At 35.7% G+C, this 18,741-nt stretch overlaps 1 protein-coding gene across 11 annotated transcripts in view; it reads right to left on the bottom strand.

Annotated features, from left to right (window-relative positions):
- Window positions 1–18,741, bottom strand: part of Pard3 (par-3 family cell polarity regulator) — a 636,430-nt gene that overhangs the window by 217,138 nt on the left and 400,551 nt on the right. For 3 of the 11 annotated variants that reach the window (XM_042685969.1, XM_042685971.1, XM_042685976.1), the window contains 4 exons: window positions 13,812–14,001; window positions 7,965–8,116; window positions 6,881–6,925; window positions 1,012–1,239 (listed from right to left, as the gene is read on the bottom strand). In XM_042685969.1, coding sequence (XP_042541903.1) covers window positions 1,012–1,239; window positions 6,881–6,925; window positions 7,965–8,116; window positions 13,812–14,001 — 615 coding nt within the window. Of the gene's footprint in view, window positions 1–1,011; window positions 1,240–6,880; window positions 6,926–7,964; window positions 8,117–13,811; window positions 14,002–16,184; window positions 18,354–18,741 lie in introns of those variants that run through there. The other 8 variants (XM_042685974.1, XM_042685975.1, XM_042685978.1 and 5 more) reach the window with 4 other exon arrangements.

Genomic DNA, 18,741 nt, shown 5'->3' with positions numbered 1-18,741 from the left:
TTTTATATATACAGAGATTATAGATATATATTACAGATATGAATTATATATATGTATACATGCACACATTTACAAGATCACAAAACTATTACATATATTAATTGCCTATACCACCTGATAGACACTACACAGCAGTAGTTTTCAAATATTCTGGTCTAAAAATAACTTCACCTGCCTACAAATTATTGAGGCCTCCAAATAATATTTTTGAAATATGAATTGTACCTATCAATATGTACTGAGTATGTTGAAAACTCAGAGAGTTGTAAAATATAAATGACTTTGTGAAACATAAATAACAAATAAATGTCATGGTGACAAATTAAATTCTATCACACATTAAAAAAAATCCTTATTTTTCCCAAAGAAATTTAAATTCGCTTTAAAAATTTTACTATTCGCTGAAAAGATCAATTCTAATTGGAAATAGTGATACACAACTCTAATCTCAGTACTTGGGAGGCTGAGGCAAGTGGATTGTAAGTTCAAGGCCAGCTCTCATTATATAGTAAACCCCCCCCCCTCTCTCTCACACACACACACACACACACACAAAGGTGGATTCTCCTATCTACTCTGCGTTCAATCTTACGCATGCCACAAGGCCTGTGGCCTCTAGAAAATCCCTCTACAGGGGCTGGGAAGGTGGCTCAGTGGTAAAGCACTTGCCTTGCATGCTTAAGGCCCTGGGTTCGATTCCTCAGCACCCATAAGCAAAAAAAACCCGGAAGTGGCGCTGTGGCTCAAGTGGTAGAGTGCTAGCCTTGAGCTGAAGAGCTGAGGGGCAGCGCCCAGGCTCAGAGTTTAGGCCCACGACCGTACCCAAAATAGAAAATCCTTCTACATACAACAGAATGATGGTACAAGGGAAAAGATTATCTTCTTGCTGTGAAAACATGTCAGACCTCAGAGATCCCCTTGAAGCCCTCAGTGCCCCTGGAAGACACTTTGAGAATCATTGCTCTAAGGAGCATCTTTAAAGTGCTGTTCCTTCAGCCCCTGTGGACTTACAAGTCTCCATGCCTTCATCATCATCATCTACCACCGGTTTATCATAAGACTTATCAATGGCAGCTCTAAAGCTCTCATTGCAACCTCTTCCTCTGATGATCCGTGGCCGTGGTCGATGGAAAGGAATGTCCCCATTCAGAGTCACTTCAGCAACAGCTGTCTGCAGACTTTCTAATGAGCTTGACTTCTTCAGACCCAGAGAAGGTCCCACATCTCTGCTGGGGGAGCCTTAGAGGGTTTACAAAAACAAAAACAAACATGTTAGAGGTAGGCAGAAATCACGTACCTGAGTATCTATGCTTTGTGGATAACACTGGGGTTATTTTTCTTTATCCAATGATGAGGACTTGAATGTGGATAGCAAATATATAATGACCATTGTTAACTTTAATTTTCTCCATACTCATTAGATTTTTGTCTATTTCCATTAGAAAAATCTCTAACTGGTTTCCAGTTTTATCTCAACAAAAGAATTCGTATCAAATCATTTTGTTCCAAATAATATATATGCATATATATTATATAATCGAAGAAGCAGAATAATCAAAACTTTCACCTAAAACAGAGAAGTGGTGAGAAGGCTAAAAGGTAACCCACCCACGTAAGCCTTTCAATGCAACTGAAAGCATTTTCTGGCAGTACCAGGACCATTCGTAGTAAAAGTTGGACATCCATGTCACTGAACTTTTTGTCTTACATGGTAACTAAGTCACAGCCCTTCCTAAATAAAAGCAGCTCAAGGGGCTTTGCATCACCAATGTAAGCAGGACAACCTGCAGAACCAGGGAGAAGTCATTTTTAGGAAATAAGAATGTTCTATGGAAAGAGTTAGACAAGATCCAAATGGCAACAAAGGACATTAAGGGCTTTCTCCCAGGAGAAGGATAAAGGGTTGGACCTAAGTCCTTATGTCTGTGTTCCTGGGAATAACACCTGTTTTAAAAGAACAAAACAAAACCAGGGAGGGACAAAAGAAAGAAGAATGAGCAATTACTAAGGAAATTTCAGCTGGATGTCAGGGAGAAACTCATGGAATTAAAATTTTGGATCTATTTCTGGAAGTTCCAGGGCAGAAATTCTGCCAGACCTAAGATAATACTAAGAGAACCAGGTTGAACAGACAATCAAACCTGATTTCATTAACCAGGTGAGACAGCAGCATCCATCACTACCTGACCCAGCACTGAAAGGTAGACTACTTCAGCTTCTAAAGGCCAAAATAGCAGCTCTGTCCCACCACCTGGGCAATGCAGGTTTCAGAACTGGTTCTTCACTTATCCTGTTAGAAAGACAGATGAAATACAAGGGAGCGTGGGAGAAACTAGTTTATCTCTGCATGGGATCATCAGCCCATATGTTGATCAATAATTAGGGAATAGCCTTGTCATGTTATTACCTAGAAGACAAATAGTTGTGACATGGGCTTTCCATAGCTCAGAGTATTTTAAAGAAAGATCAAAACCAAATTCAGACCATTAAAATAGGAATTATGCTTTAAGAATTCATTTACGTCACTTTTTTTGACCAATTTTCACAATGGGGTAGTCATTTTAGATATGATGAAAATGTAATATAGGCAGAAAGGTAGACATATAATTCTAATGATGAAGGAATAATCCATAAATTATCATGCTGGAAGAAAATGATATATTTTACTTTCTCAATGCAGGTTATTATTTATTTTATGACAAGAGTACATATAAAATATTTCAAACAAGATCAATCTTACTTTTACTCTTCAAAGCACTGTAATTTTGACAAGTACATTTTCTAAATTACTCCTAAAACTTCTGTTACAGGAAGGAAAGTGAATTTTGTTCCAATGGAGAAACAAAAGATGAGATTACAGAATCAGAAAGAAGAGAAAGGATCTGTCCTGTCCTACAATTAGCATTGGAAAGATCTTTTTTAAAAAATGATGACTAATTTTCCAGCTGTGTTTGGGTTCTGTAAAACATGTTATTAGGCAAATATTTGGTACTTTCTTGGGTTCACTACGATATATTTCTATATAGCCTATGTGTCCTATATATCCTATGTGTATGTGTCTCCAATTAAGGTATGTTTACAGAGCTTGCCTAGTAGGCAAAAAGTCCTGAGTTCAAATCCTAGTATCATTAATTATTATTAATAATTCATGCTTTTAGTAGTTACTATACAAATAGTACTAGAAATACCCTTTGCTATATGAAAATTTTATTCATGAAAAGTTAGCTAAGTTTTTACTTAGTATACACAGAGCAATAAAAATGTTAATGATGGTCAGGCACCAGTGGCTCATGCCTGTAATCCTAGCTACTCAGTGAAGCTGAGATCTGAGGATCACAGTTTGAAGCCAGCCCAGCTAGAAAAGTTGGTGAGAGTCTTAGCTCCAAGCCAGAAGTGGCACTATGTCTCAAGTGGAAGAGTGCTAGCACACCAAGCTTCAGGAACAGCACCTAGGTCTTGAGTTTAAGCCTCATGACTGGCAAACAAAAACAAAACAAAAAACCAACACACAACAACAAAAAACATAACTTAATAATGTTTTAAGAAATGGTATGGGTATTATAATGAAATATCCCTCAGTATAAGCAAAGGCAAATCTGCAAAGAAAACCAATGGCAAAAGTATAATTAAAGAAACAATAAAATTTTTATAACCGGGTGAGTGGAATACAGTTATATGGTAGAGCGCTTGCCTAGCAGGCATGATGCCCTGGATTCCATCTCCAGCACACAAAACTATCAGTGCAACTTAAGAGTACTACCTATCTAACGTTTCTCTCAGCTCGTACATCATTTCAGAAAAAAAAAAAGTTGATTACTGTTGATGAGAGGTACTAGGACTACAAGAGGTGAATAGACTATATTTATGTTGGTTGAAAATTTCCATAAAAACAAATTACACAAAAAGTCAGTCTCTACAATTTGCCAGTTTTATGACAGGGCTCAGCAAACTTAGGGCTTAACCTGGAAATTTTTACTGGAACCTACTTGTACCCATTTATTTACATGTCATCTGTGGCTACTTTCATTTGACAACAGTACTAGAGACTATTAAGGCCTACGTGGCCTCAAATGCTATCTGCTTCTTTGCAGAAAGAGGTGTTTGACTTCTGATCTACCACATGGGTAACATAAATTGAGGAATTATGTTTGTCTAAGAAACTTTTAATAAAGTTTTTTGTGTGTTTTGAGTTTGCTGGTATCAGGGCCTCCACCCACTCAGCTTTTTTGTTCATGGCTGACACTCTACTACTTAAGCCATAATTCTAGCTCAACTTTTTTTCTGGCTAATTGGAGATAGAGACCCATGGACTTCTCTACCGGGGCTGGATTTGAACTGTGATCTTCTAGATCCAGGCCTCTCAAGTAGAAAGAAGCATCTAGCTAAGAAAGATTTTAAATGATATATTAAAATTCATGAATGAGGTTATTAACACAAGTCATGTAAACAGAAAGTTATTTTTTCTGTATAAACTATGTATAAGAAACAGAAAATATATTAATAGAAAATATATTAAAATTTTTTTGTTTAAAACAATACTTTAAAGGAAACTGGACTGGGAAGGCGGCTCAGGGGTAGAGTGCTTGCCTTGCATGCATGAAGCCCTGAGTTTGATTCCTCAGCACCACATAATCAGAAAAAGCCAGAAGTGGTGCTATGGCTCACGTGGTAGAACGCTAACCTTGAGCTGAAGAGCTGAGGGACAGTACCCATGCCCCTAGTTCAGGCCCCATGATCGACCAAAAAAAAAAAAAGCAAAAAAAAGTTTGCTTTTTATATTTTAAGGGTTAGATTACTATAAAGCATAATTTTCTTATTATTTCTATTCTCTCTTATAAGCTTATAACTATAATTACCCAACATCCCTCCAAATATAATACAAGATCCCTAAATCTTGGAAGTAGGGAAATTTTGCTATTTTCCCTACATCTGAATCTTTATTTTTGTGGTACGAAGAGTTAAAACCAAGGACTTGAACATGCAAGGCAAGTGTTCTACTACTGACCTAGACCCTTAGGCTTAAATTTGTTTGTTTTTTCATATTTAATACTCCTCCTGCCCAAACTACTTACTCCCCAAAACACAAAATTAGTGAAAGATAAAGGAAAATGAATTTCAATCTTCATCATGAAAGGCTTTTAAAAGCACAATAGATGGGCTATATGCTAAAATGCTACTTTGAGTTTACCAAAACCTTTGAACTGTCAAATCATGATGATCTCGAAAATCCATGTGAAGAAGGAAAATAACTGAAAATCTGTTGACTTTCTACTAATGAGTAGAGAGAACCAAGTTTAAATATTTTACTGATGTTATAAAATGAACACACCAAAGGGCTATTTGGTGTCCACCTTATAACTTTTAATCTAATGATTTCCCAATATAGTAGGATAAATTAGTTTGCTGCAAAGTATCTTTCTTTCAAATTGAGGAACTAACATTTTATTACAGCTTATAAAATTTGTGTCTTCATCAGGAAATGCTTTCATGTAAAATGTGGAGTCATTATCTTTTAAACAAAATTAAATTATTCTTTTCTTTGTGGTACCTTTGAGCTAGTTAAAATGTCATTCTATTTTTACCTAGCTGATATGATCCACAGTCAATTCCTAAAATCTAAGTGGTTCAGGTTGATTTTTAGGAACATTGAGTCAGAAGTTGGGTCTTCAAAAGTACTATATAGTATAACTACAAAAAAAAAAAAAAAGAATCCCTATTTTACATATCTGAACTTTCAAGTAATGTGTTTATACAGCCATGATTCTGATTCCAATGAATCTTATATTTGAGAAGAAAAACAGCTACTTAGGAATAGCTGAGGATATAGTTAATTGCCTGACAAGACAAGCTACCTTTTATTCTATAGAACATGATAACTTGAAATATCCTCAGCATAATCATTACATTGTATACAGGATACATACACATTTTTCAACCAGGCTAAAGCTACTACAACTGCAGGTTAAAAAGTTGGACTATAGCTACTTAGTACCAAGTGATATAAGTACATTATCCTAGATCTAGAATTATTAAAACAAGATTCAGAATTTAAAATAATTCATGCACAAAACAGCATAAAATCTAAGTATCAAACTATACTGAAAGATTTTCCTCTGTCTAGGAAGTTAGGAAGCAAGAGAGTTGTGAGACTGAGGACAGTATGGACTGACCGTCCTCAATGAGACTATTTTGGGGTGGTGGGAAAGGAGTTCCTCTTATTATTTTCATGTAAAAACACAAAATGTAAACTCTACCATAATGTTAAACCCAGTTCAATGCAATCCATTATTTCTATGGAATGATTTAGCAATGATTTAGAAGCAAAGGAATTTAGAACAGGTTCACAAAGCTAATGGAGCCATTTACATTCAATAGTCTAATCCAATGTCAGGTTTAATTATAAACTAGTTCTTGCATGAGGAAAAGAACCAAGGAATGATTTATGATAGCAATATTGGACACTCAACTTTAGCAATATTATCTTTCAAACCAGCCATTACCTTGAGAACTGGGTGTAATCTAGACATCACATTAATGATTTTAAAACTTAACAGTATATGTTTTCAGAATTTAAAACTAACTGGATCAGTTTTCAGAATTTTTATGTACTACAAATTATGAGCAATCATTCTTACATAAATATAGTCTGAAAAATCTGTCTGTTTTTAACATTTTAATATAATATTTCAATTAAATAGGCACACCACTGATAAATTCTAACAGAAAGAAAAGCCTTACACAATTTGATTTCCCACAATGGAAACATCTGTGCAAGACTGGAATACTTATGTTTACATGCATTATGATTGGCAGCTTTGCAATTGTGATAAGCTCCTTGGACCATGGTTTCCATGGCAACAGTCTAACAATCCATTCTTACCTGCTTTCTGGTCATCCACTGTATTGAGTTTACTCTCGTCAGCTACTGTTAAAAGGTAAATGTATAATGGTTAGCCCAGTTAGTCCCCTCAGCCCAACATGCTTCAATCATTCCCAGATCTTTACAGTTAGGTGACAATTCTTAGATAATATTTCATGCAAATAGTATGTAACATCAAGCAAACATCCATAATCAAAAATAAAAGAAGAATATAAGCATTATCTCCATGCAACTTGCCAGTCATTTCATTTACAGATACGTGTTATTCATATGTTAGCATATCATAATTAGCCAAGGCATCACCAAATTTTTCTTATATGCATATGATAAATTAATGCTTTTAGTCTTGAAGTTACAAACAGCCACCAGAGAACAGCATTAAATTACAACAGATTAACAAAAAGTTCTTTAAAAAAATCATTCAGTTTCTGTATATAATTATTTTACTTTTTTGGCTGATTTACACTTAGAGAATGACACTACCTGATTGGTGTCTGATTGAGCAACTATGGTTATTTTCCTCCTCTTGCTTGGTCTCAAATACATTCTACAATAAATTTTCTCTCAAATTATTAATTTGATTAAATGTCTTCATTATCAAAATACAAGAGAATCTATCAAGTAAGCCTCAGAGTTATTAAAGAAAGGAAGATAGCATGACATAACAAAATTCTATACATGGATTGAGATAATGGTTTCTCTCCAAAGCTTTGTCTTCTAGTTCAAAAATTCCACAATAAGCCAAATATATTTCTAATGAAATTGCTTTTCAGCAGCCAGTGTTAAAATATTTCTGATTCTTTAAGATAAAGATACATGAATATAGCATGATATGCACATGTGTTTGTTTCCTTTCTCATAAGAACACATATATCAACATATTGTATATTATGTAAACATGCCATTTATGAGTACTACAGTTATCTCAAACACACAGAATAACTAATTTTTGCCAAATTTTCATATTTCACGTTTTTATTTTCTCTATTGCACAAAATAAACAGACATGTGTTTAGGGCCATCAATTCTATCCTGAAAGCATCAAAACCTTATTTAGATAAACATTCACGGAGATTGTACTCACTACCTAAATCCATGCTTTTTGATTTTCGTGTTTTAACGAAATCCAATTGACTGGCATCTGAAAATTGCTTTGTGCGTTTTTCTGACATACTCTGCCGTCCAAATCCTTCCCGTTGAAAAGCAAGTACTGGATCAACATCTGGACTCAAAGAGCTGGTATAAAGAGAATGATAAGCACAGAAGTATTTATTAAAAATAGAAAACATACACTTTTTGTACAAAATTTTTAAATATGTGTATGTGTGAATATCCTCAAAGTATTAAACTAAGAACAAAAATAAAGATCACTTTTAAATACACAGTGCCTGAATGGAAGGTAATGGAAAAATAGATAATTAAACATTGGAATTAAAAATGTGTCCGTTTTTTCCTCCTCTGCTTCCTGTTCTGTTTCATCACTATGTTTGACCATATATCATTATTTTTCAGTGATTATTAAAAATGAGCCCAATCCTTTGAAGACATTGGAAAGATGGATAATGTGAAGAAACCTGCCTAATTTTATATATGAGACAGTGTAAATTACATTGGAATATACGTTTCAAAAAGCCTGTGTTCTGGCCCTCTTTATATGTCTACCTTGTGTTTCAGAAAAGGAAAGAGAAGAAAAAAAATCTTCATGAAGATGCAATATGCTAATCAACTGAGAACCCAATTCAATGATGTTCCAACAAAATCTATTCTGATTAAGCTATCCTGTTGAATAGTGCAAAGTCAAAACAATAAATAAGAAAAGATCCTATGTTCTACAAATTCCTAAGGAAATTCTAAACTGGATATATGAACAGATGCCGTGGCTCCAACAGATGAGGGGATCGAGAGTATATGCGGGTGTCAGGAGAAGCTCGCTAAGTTTAGATGATATTTGATTCAGGTTACACCAACACAGTGGCTCAAGTAGGAAAGAGGAGGAAGCATATGGCACTCAGTTGGGAACAGGATACATTCCAAAATGATTTTCCAAAGGAAGTGGCTGGAGCTGATGCAGAATTGCTGTTATTTGTGAAAATTTGTGATCATTTTAAAAAGCACGACCAGGTGTTCTGAGCACAGTTGATACTAGGAATTTTTTTTTTCTTTGTGTTGGATATCAGCTATCCTTTGTTGGGTCCAGATACCTTGTCTATCTGGCCAGGCAGGAGAACATCTCTCCATGACCAACTGAATGTACTGACAATAAGGGAGTTAATTCTGATAAGAAAGCCGGATTTACAACAGATTTCAATGTTTCTGATGAATTCAAGGCCTTATGCAAATTACCACTCATATTACAAAATCTATAATGAACTAGTTGTGATACACAATGGAAATCCAGCTGCAATTTCTTGTGCATGAAAGTTGGCCAAAAGTTGAGAAAATACCAAGAGAAAATCTCTGCCAGTAGGTTAAGTGGAATGATAGTTTTTGAGCAGCACTCACAAAGAGAATCACCTCATTTTTCAAGGCCAATGAAATAATTCAAGGAGGTAAAGGGAAAGCCCTTTTGCAAATAGTAAACTATTAAACAAAGGAATTATTATTATGCAATGAAGATTTCCTATTAAATGGTCAAAGTAATATTAATTATGAGGATCTTAAAAACCACATAAAGGGAATTTTAACCCTTTTGTAATACTACTTAATTAAAAAATGAGAAAAAAAAAAAAGAATAAGCTTGGTACTGGTGACTCATGCCTGTAATCCTAGTAACTCAGGAGGCTGAGATCCCAGGATCATGGTTGGAATCCAGCCAGGGCAGGAAAGTCTTTGATATTCTTATCTCTAATTAACCACAAAAAGCCAGAAGTAATACAATGCTAGAAAAAGCTCAGGAAGTTCAAGGGCCGGGACTGGGACATATGTGCGCGCACACGAACACACAATCATAAAGGCCACCTAAAGGACAAACCTCAATCTTTTCCACCAAATTCATGTCATTCTAGACTAAAAGAAACATAGCCAGTGAGTATGTCCCAGAATTTAAGAAAGCATTCACTCTTTAAGTTAAGTACAAACAGGGTCGAGATCAACAATGAGCCTGCCCTTAAATATTAAAAATTTTAAGTTGCCTCATGCTAGCGATGGGTCAGGATCCACACAATAAAAGATAAATCTCACAGGGAACAGGAGTCTATCCAAGCCCCAAATAATTTTGTTTTATGTTTGTGGTAATACATGACATCATATATTAATAAATGTCATTGTCTATAACTTCTGTACATCACCTTTATAACAATAAAAAGTTTTTTAAGAAGAAAAAGGAAAAAAAGCAGTATTGTACTTCTTTTCCAAAACTTGCAATAAATGTTCTGCTCCAAGAAGTAGGGTCTTATCTAACCTGAAGTCTTCACATACAGCCACATATGTCAGGCTAGGATATGGGTGGTTTGAGGATGTAGCTGAGTGGTAAAGTGATTATCTAGCATGCTCAAGGCCTAGCTTTGATCTCTGACACTAGGGGGTTGGAGTGGGGACATAATTTTACAAGTGGAAAATTAAAAGTAACAATACTATTTCTTTTATATGTTGAAAGCAGATCTCCAATCATTTAATGCATGCTTATCAACCAGTATATCCTTTTTCCTTCCCTTCATTTCCTTTTCCCTTCCCTCCCTCTCTTCCTTCCCTTGTCCCTTCCTTTCTTTTCACTTCCTCTCTGCTTGCTTATTTGCTTGCCTGCCTGCCTTCCTTACTTCCTTCCTTCCTTCCTCTTTCTTTCTTCTTTTCTCTCTCTTTTTCTCTTTCTTTTTCCTTTCTTTCTTGCAGAACATTTTAAAACACAAACTCAGTCTGCATGTATGAAACTAAAACAATGAAACATGTTGAAATGGTCTTTGGAAGAGGTGGGGGGGAAGCAGCAGGGAGAGTGACAGACCAAGTAACACGTAATGGAAAACATTGTATACATGATTAAAATGCCACAATGAAACCACCTATGTAAACTAGTGTATAATGATAATGATGATGATGATAAAGAGGAAGAAGAGGAGGAGGACGATGAGGAGGAGGAGGAGGAGGACAAGGACGAGGAGGAGGAGGAGGAGGAAGAGGAAGAAGAAGAACAACAACAACAACAACAACAAACTAAAAAATCTGAAAACCAAAAAGGCATCACACTTCATACTTGAGGACAGAATGAACTTGAAATTCAGTTTAAGCACAATTTTTTTGGCAAAATATTTTCAAAGAAATACAAATCATTACTGCCAAAATTGTATTTTCAAAATCATTTTATATCCTCTGAAATTAAGTTGTCATTAAAAGTAAAATGTGCTAGCTGGGCTCCAGTGGCTCATGCCTGTAATCCTTGATATTCTGTAGGCTGAGATCTGAGGATCTTAGTTTATAGCCAGCTTAGGCAGTCTGAGTCTCTTATCCAATTAATCAGAAAAAAGATTAAGTTGTTCAAGTGGTAGCGCACTAGCCTTGAGAGGAATAATCTAAGAGATAGCACCCAGGACCTGAGTTCACATGCCATATTTGGCAGACATACACAAAAATTAGAATGTGCTGTTATTCCCCTTCCTTAAAAACATTGTTAATGCTCTCTAAATCAGTTAATTGAAAAAAATACATATTCTATTCATTAACAAATTAGAAACATAGCCATTTGACATATTTAGCCTTCCACAATTATGCACTGAACTATAAACATACACAATTTAAAATGTCAAATGAGCTTGTGAGTTAATAAGAGTCTTAAAATAACTAAATATTCTTAAACCATGACATAATTAATTCTTCCTTATTAATAAACCCATTAAACCAATTTCAGATACAATAAACAGTGTACCAGCATACTTAACAAGTTAGGCTGCAGGACTGACAGATTATTCTTTAGAGAATGTAACCACATCCTGACCTCCAATGTTATTAAAAATTCCACTTATTAATCCTGTCTTATTGCCCTTCTGTTTTCCTAACATTTTCATCAAAGATTAGGGAGATATTGTCAGCGTGGAAAAGCTTACATTTTCTGCTGTGATGCAGAACAGCTGCCATTCTTGTTTGGATAACCCTTCATTCATATTCCTTCCTTTGCCCCATATTCCCCACAGTAAAATTGTTCAAGTCCCCATCATTTTTGTGCAAATCCTCCTTAGGGAAATTAATGCCACAATCTATCTCTAAGAGTTATTTACTTCTTTTCACCAAGAGGGCCCCAAACAGATCTGTTCTCATGACCACACCTCCAAGGTTTCTCAACGTGGTGGAGATTCAAAGAATTTCGTCCCTGAGATGAATACTACAAAGGTCTAACTAAACCTTACTTCCTCCACTGCTGCTCTCCTTTTCAGAAAGAGACACGAACTGGAGAGATGTAACAGCTTCTGCTTATTTTAAGTGGGATTTTTACTATATATTGTGTTTCCCTTCTAAGCTTAACCAAAAAACTCATTCAGTGCTAAGCTATTATGTATGGTGCAGGCTTGAGCAAAGCTCTATTTTTATACCCCACATTTTCAAAGGGAGAATTTTAAAAGAAAGAAAAGCTAGACGCCAACATTTCAAAGGCCTAAATTACAGGTGAAGTTATTTCCAGAACATCTGCAGAATTAACAAATAAATGTACTGCATTTTTTATGAGCTTTAACAGGTGTTTGAAACAGGAGTAGGGGTGTATAATATATTTTGTTCAAAGCAGTCTTGAAATGTTAATACAAATAAATGTGAATCAGCTAGACACATTTAATCTAATATTTAATGTTGACCCAGGTCATGTTCCTTTACTAGTAACCACTTAATAACCTCCTACTAAAGAGTAAGAGGTTACTAAAGAGCAAGAGGTTATTAAGTGGTTAGTAGTAAAGGAAAACTGCCAAAAGTAGTTTTGCTAATGTGCTCAGCAAAGATCCCACAGAAGGGACAAGAAGGAAATCTGGTTTAATAATCTTTCAAACTTAAGAGGTCATCCCTTCAGGAGAGTCCCTTTTTGCTCACTGATATATACTTAGTAGACATGTATCATATGGTACATAGATACACCTGAATCACACCTTGGCTCAATAATATCAAAGGCTTTCTTCTACATTGAAAGACACAGGGCAAAAAATTGCACAAAACTGTCCCCAAACTCATCATGCTTGAACCTAGTACAAAGTATTTTAAAGAATATAATTATGCTAGGCACCAGGGGTGCAAACTTATAATCCTAGCTGAGGGTCATGGTTAAGCCAGACCAGGAGCAAAGTCCATGAGTCTCATATCTAATTAGCAAAAAGCCAGAAGTGGAGGTTTGGCTCAAGTGTTAGAGTGCCAATCTTGAGTGAAAAAGTAAAAGACAGCTCTCAGGCACTGAGTTCAAGCCCCACCACTGGAACATGCATACACAGACAGACATACACACAGACATACAGACACAGACATACAGACACAGACACACAGACACATGGACGGACGGACACACACACACACACACACACACACACACACACACACACACACTTAAACAAAGTACCCCCCCCAGGTTATAGCTAAAACCCTTTCCTCCCATTTATAGAACACATAATTGCTTTCATCTGATGGATTCAATAAACTTAGTGATTTGCTTACCATCAATTCAATAGAAAAACAATCATTAAATTAAAACTAATTTAAAATTAAATGTAAAATAAAGAATGAGTCGTATTGTCTGCGGTAGTACTTGTTTTGCTGTTGCATTGGCCAAAGTACTAAATATCGCATTTGAAAGCTAATACAACTGAACAAGTTCACAGAGCAGAGGGATAACAATCTTTTATGAAGAGTAATAATTAAGAGTATTAAAAAGCATGAAGGAATTCATTCACTGTGTTCAGTTACCAGCCACACAAACATAAACAGTGAATGAAATAGACTAATGTTTCCGAAGCCAGAATGATCCACTCACCAGTCAGCAGACTCAATGACTGCAGCCTTAGCCCATGGACCAGCCTCTGAGGTCACAAACCCCACATCATCATGGGAGCTGGAGGATGACTGGTCTGAGAGATGTGGAGGAAGCACAGGCAGCCTGTCGTCTTCTATAATGACAGTATCATCCTGGGGCATATTCACAGTGGGGGACAGCTGGTATTTACCTGCCAGATGCAAAAGGAAAAAGCAGTTCTAGACAACAATCTAAGTGCAATACCTATGAATATTAATAACCTCCATAATCAGGAAAAGCCTCAATTTCTACATAGCTACAGAGCAAAAGAGAATCTAGCACATTTATTTTTCATAAATGATTGTCAGACCAGAGACCTCCAGTCTGTAACTACCTCTGTCATGGTGGTGAAACAACTCAGACGTGATTTTACTGGTTTGCTTGCTTTTGAAGCCTAAACTGATCATCAAAATGCTCTGAAGGTGAACATGCTAAACAAATTCTAAGGTGAGAAAGTCTTTGAAAAATTTTAGCAGGATATTTAGAGTGAAGCCTCATTAACTTAAGGCAATCATTCATCCATTCACTCATCAGACAGCTACAGCATACCAGGCAAGTACTCTGCCCTTGGGGAGCTCATTCCCATCAAGAGGGAGGAAAAGACACACACAAACGGCATGGTGGTATAAGCGCTGTGCAGAGGTGCTGTGGCATTCACCTGGGCTGAGTCAGTATGATTGACATCTACATGCACAACCTTTCTTGAGAAAACTGTATTTAAACGTGTTAAACTCCAAAAGATGATTTCAGAATCAAAATCATTCATCTTTCCCCTCGACCATCCACAGTTCTTGCAGCTTTCTCACTAAATTTTGAATACTTTTACTGAGCAGGCTGGACAAGGTTCATGTAGATAAACTTGGATGAGGCCATCTCCCAGAAACATCACCAAGGTCACAAGACATGGACCATCAGTCTAGGCTTCCTCCCAAAACAAGGAACATGGACAATTTCCCTGGCCACCTCACAAGAGGACAAGCAACCTTTCCTCTTTATTCAGATTTCCAAGCCGTTAAATCAGCTGTGGCATGTCCTTCCCAAACAAAATTTCCACTTTGCTTTCCTAATATCTACCACAATTTTGTACATTGGCGCACTTCTCATTTATTATTAATTTTTTTTTAACTGCACACAGAATTGGTTAACTATTTAACATCAGTCTTGAATACAACCTTACTAGAAAATAATAAGAATGATGAGTGTGTCATATTCTTAATACTTTTTAATTACAGTATTTACTTTTGTAGACAGTTCAGTAAAGAAACAAATTATTTTATTTGTTGTTTATCTTCATAGGGTGGCCCACAAAAGTAAACTTTCTGGAAATCTCAAATGCATTAATATCCTAGAATTGACTATGCTGTTACAGCAAACTACACGTTCACTGAAACTTTCATGCAATCTCTTGGCAAGAAAAACTTTCTTCTTTGATTTCAAATGCATCATCTTGACAAACTAAAACTGGCCACTTTATATGCATGCTCATGATACAGATGTAAATCAAATCTAACACGCAATCATTTCCCTTTCCTGATTTGAAATTACTCATTTCTTTCTGCTCAAATTTTAGGGTATTAATATAGAAATCTGCTCACCACAATATCATTCAAAAATCAGGCAGGACACATATACCCACACTATTAGCCAGAGAGAGGTTTCCTTCTAGTATAAACTAGTATAAACCACAGTGATCCCTTAACAGACAGTGTACACTAACATGGCATGTGTGACACTGCTAAATACCAGTTCGAACTCAAGAATATTGTATTTGAGAAAAGAGCACAGAGAAAACAAAGCATACACATTCATAAACACAAAATCTGAAACTTTTACATTCAGACAATATGGAATACTGATTGTTCCATATGATAATCTTTTATTGTAGTATGTTATGAGTAGAAAGATACCTTAAATGATATATCTGTACATATGTGTATATAGCATGCATTTATTTATAAATGGCAAGAAGTCTCTCTAGCCTAAAGCCAATAATTTAGCATTTTTCTCTCACCTATTCTAGGGACTAATATTTCACCAAATTTGATTACTTATGTACTCCATCAGTTTCATATTACTTAGCTGGTTGGCCAAGAGTTACTTTAAATGAACAACTAAACTACCTAGCTACACATTCCACCAAGCTCCACGAAGATGAAATTATACTCTTTTCTACTATTTGGTACATCCTAACTATGAAACCTTCAAGAAGGCTGTCTATCCATTTTTGATGGATAGATTCTCCTTTTTCCTCAGTTAGTTAATCAACATAGTAAAGTAGATAAATAGTAAACCAGTTACTATTTTGCAAAGAAGGGAAACAATGACATACAAAACAATTGTTTACTAAACATTTATTCATTGCTAATTTACACAGAATGCAACATCACTGATGATACTGGAAATAACTGAAATGAGGAAATCTGTGCCAGTGAGATGACTTGGAACAAAACAGCAATGTCTCATTTTCTATGTCAAATGTCTAACAAGATGAAAATACTCTGAACAGAATTATTAAACTCACCACAAATTTATGTACATAGAAACACTGAGATAAATTCTAAAATGAATACAACAAATTACTTGCTTGCTTTAAACAAAATTATTCAGATAAAGCTAGAAAACAATTAAGGTTCTGTGTTACCAAATATCAACATGGGATGTATTTTATGAGTTAACATGTTGGTTAAATTAGCTATGCCTAGTATTCTGCTGCCTTTATTACTTAAGAAAGCCCAACAATTGGAAATGTTCAAAGATGATCCAATGTGAGCTCACTACCAGTGACTTTTTTATGAATAAATTTAAATCTATTACAATAGAAATGGTCAAAGCTGATGAACTTTGCAGATGACTTGTTTTTGTTACAATTCACAGCTACAGAGGTAAGCCATGTGTGATGTGTGTAGGACCCAGAAAACCATGCATTCACATAGTGGTCACTTCATCTAAATCCACACTGCATTTCTTTGGTTCCTAATTCCCCTAAGTAGAAGATGAGTAGGATACAACATGTTACTTCACTGGTAATTTCTAAGGCAAACCTTTTCTTGTCAGCAATGTTGCTGGAATGGAATAAGTTCTGGAGACCATTCAATGCCTTGGCTTACAGAATGGACACTTGCAAATTGATCTGAATAAAGAACAAATGTCTTGAATGTCACTCATGGTTACTGTGTGGTCTTGACATTCCCCAGAGAGAGAGAGTTTTAGAAAGAGGAAACAGCCAAAAACAAAACAGAACAAAAATCATCATGGGACTTGGAACTTAGTTCTTTTATCTGATAAGTGAGAAAGTGTGTGACTGATGACATCTGACATCCTTCCAAGAGAAAGTCCATTCCTATTTTTGGTGCATTTTTTAGGGGCCTCTCTCCTAGAATGTGTTCCCATTAGAAAAAGATCACAAGACTTCAGAAGTTGCTTTGGTTTAGAGCATTAATTTTGCAGGGGGGGAAGTCTATGTGAGAATGTTCCCTGTTTACATGTAACTAATTGATATGTAAGATACTTACTCCGAATTTCAATACAAAGCTCTCTATACTATATCAGATCATGCAATAACTAAATACCACCACAGCCATAACTGTGATTTTAATGGTATAGAGGACAACCATAAATTAACCAACTAGAACCTGGGAAATTTCCATGCAGCCCTATAATATGCAAATTAAAATACTATTGCAATTAGTGCAAGCTAATGTAAATTCAGTGCTTTCATTTTATATTTGGTACTGTGTTTTGGTGTTTTGCAAGGTAACATCTTTTATATCTTTTTTGTTCTAACTTTAGAGGTTATCTAACCTTAGATATAGGTCAACAATGAGTAAGGACTGACCAAAATTGAATAATTCCCACATTTTCAAACTGTAAAATAAATCAAATTAAGTATATACATATCTCAAAGTAAAAGTATATAGGATCATTGTAACTCCCTTGTTCAACCATTTAAAGTTTAAAACATAAAAATATTTTAAAGAAAGCTATATAGGATCTCTAGTTTACAGTATAATATGTAAAAAAAAAAAAACTCTTAAGAAAATATGCAAATCCTAGAATGTCTATTTGGCCTATCATCAAACTATGAAGCTGATACCCCCCTGAGCCCACTTGGAAAAAGGACATGCACAAAACATCAGGAAGCACAGAACTGGGGAGGGAAGGTCATAAGATAAGGAGGCATCTGGAGTATTAAGGTTCATTATATACACCTAGCAGAAGGAAAGGGTAACAACAATGCCAACCACAACCCAGGGCAAAAAGGACTAACAAAGTCATAGCTAACAAAATAGGGTCAACAGACTACAGAGAAAGTGAAGGACCCCTCAACCATGTATAGAATTTCAGTAAGTCACTAGGTAAAAAACTGGGGGTGGGGGTGGGGCTTGTTTGTTTTCTAGTTTTAGGTTTTCGCCTTCCTCTGAAGCATCAGGGATTGGAGGCAGGATGCAGGTTACAGGAACTGGTGGACCAATAGTCTCTTTCAGTATGGCAAATCCTATGTTCCTATAATAAAGGGGAAATTACAGCGGATCACTTTGTATGCACACAGATCCAGGGGGACACACACACACACACACACACACACACACACACACACACACACACACACACACACACACACACACACTTTATCTTTCTCAAGGGGTCTAAAATTCCATCAATAGAAAAGAATTCAACAGTCTTTCATCAGTCAAGAAAGAATGGAAATTTCACAGCAGTGAAGCCACTGATACTTAACAAGCAATTAAATGGATACCTAAACTGGTGTTCAAACAAATAGGTATAATATCATTCCCTAATGGTTTTATGCCAAGCAAGTAAAAATAAACATGTGAACAGAGTGGATCCAGGGCTAGTATGTCTAAATTCTACATGTAACAAAATAAGAAAA

Source organism: Dipodomys spectabilis, unplaced genomic scaffold (assembly GCF_019054845.1).
Source record: "Dipodomys spectabilis isolate Male_0828 unplaced genomic scaffold, ASM1905484v1 ptg000096l, whole genome shotgun sequence".
Taxonomy (NCBI): Eukaryota; Metazoa; Chordata; class Mammalia; order Rodentia; family Heteromyidae; genus Dipodomys; species Dipodomys spectabilis.
This window is presented reverse-complemented; position numbering and strand designations above follow the sequence as displayed.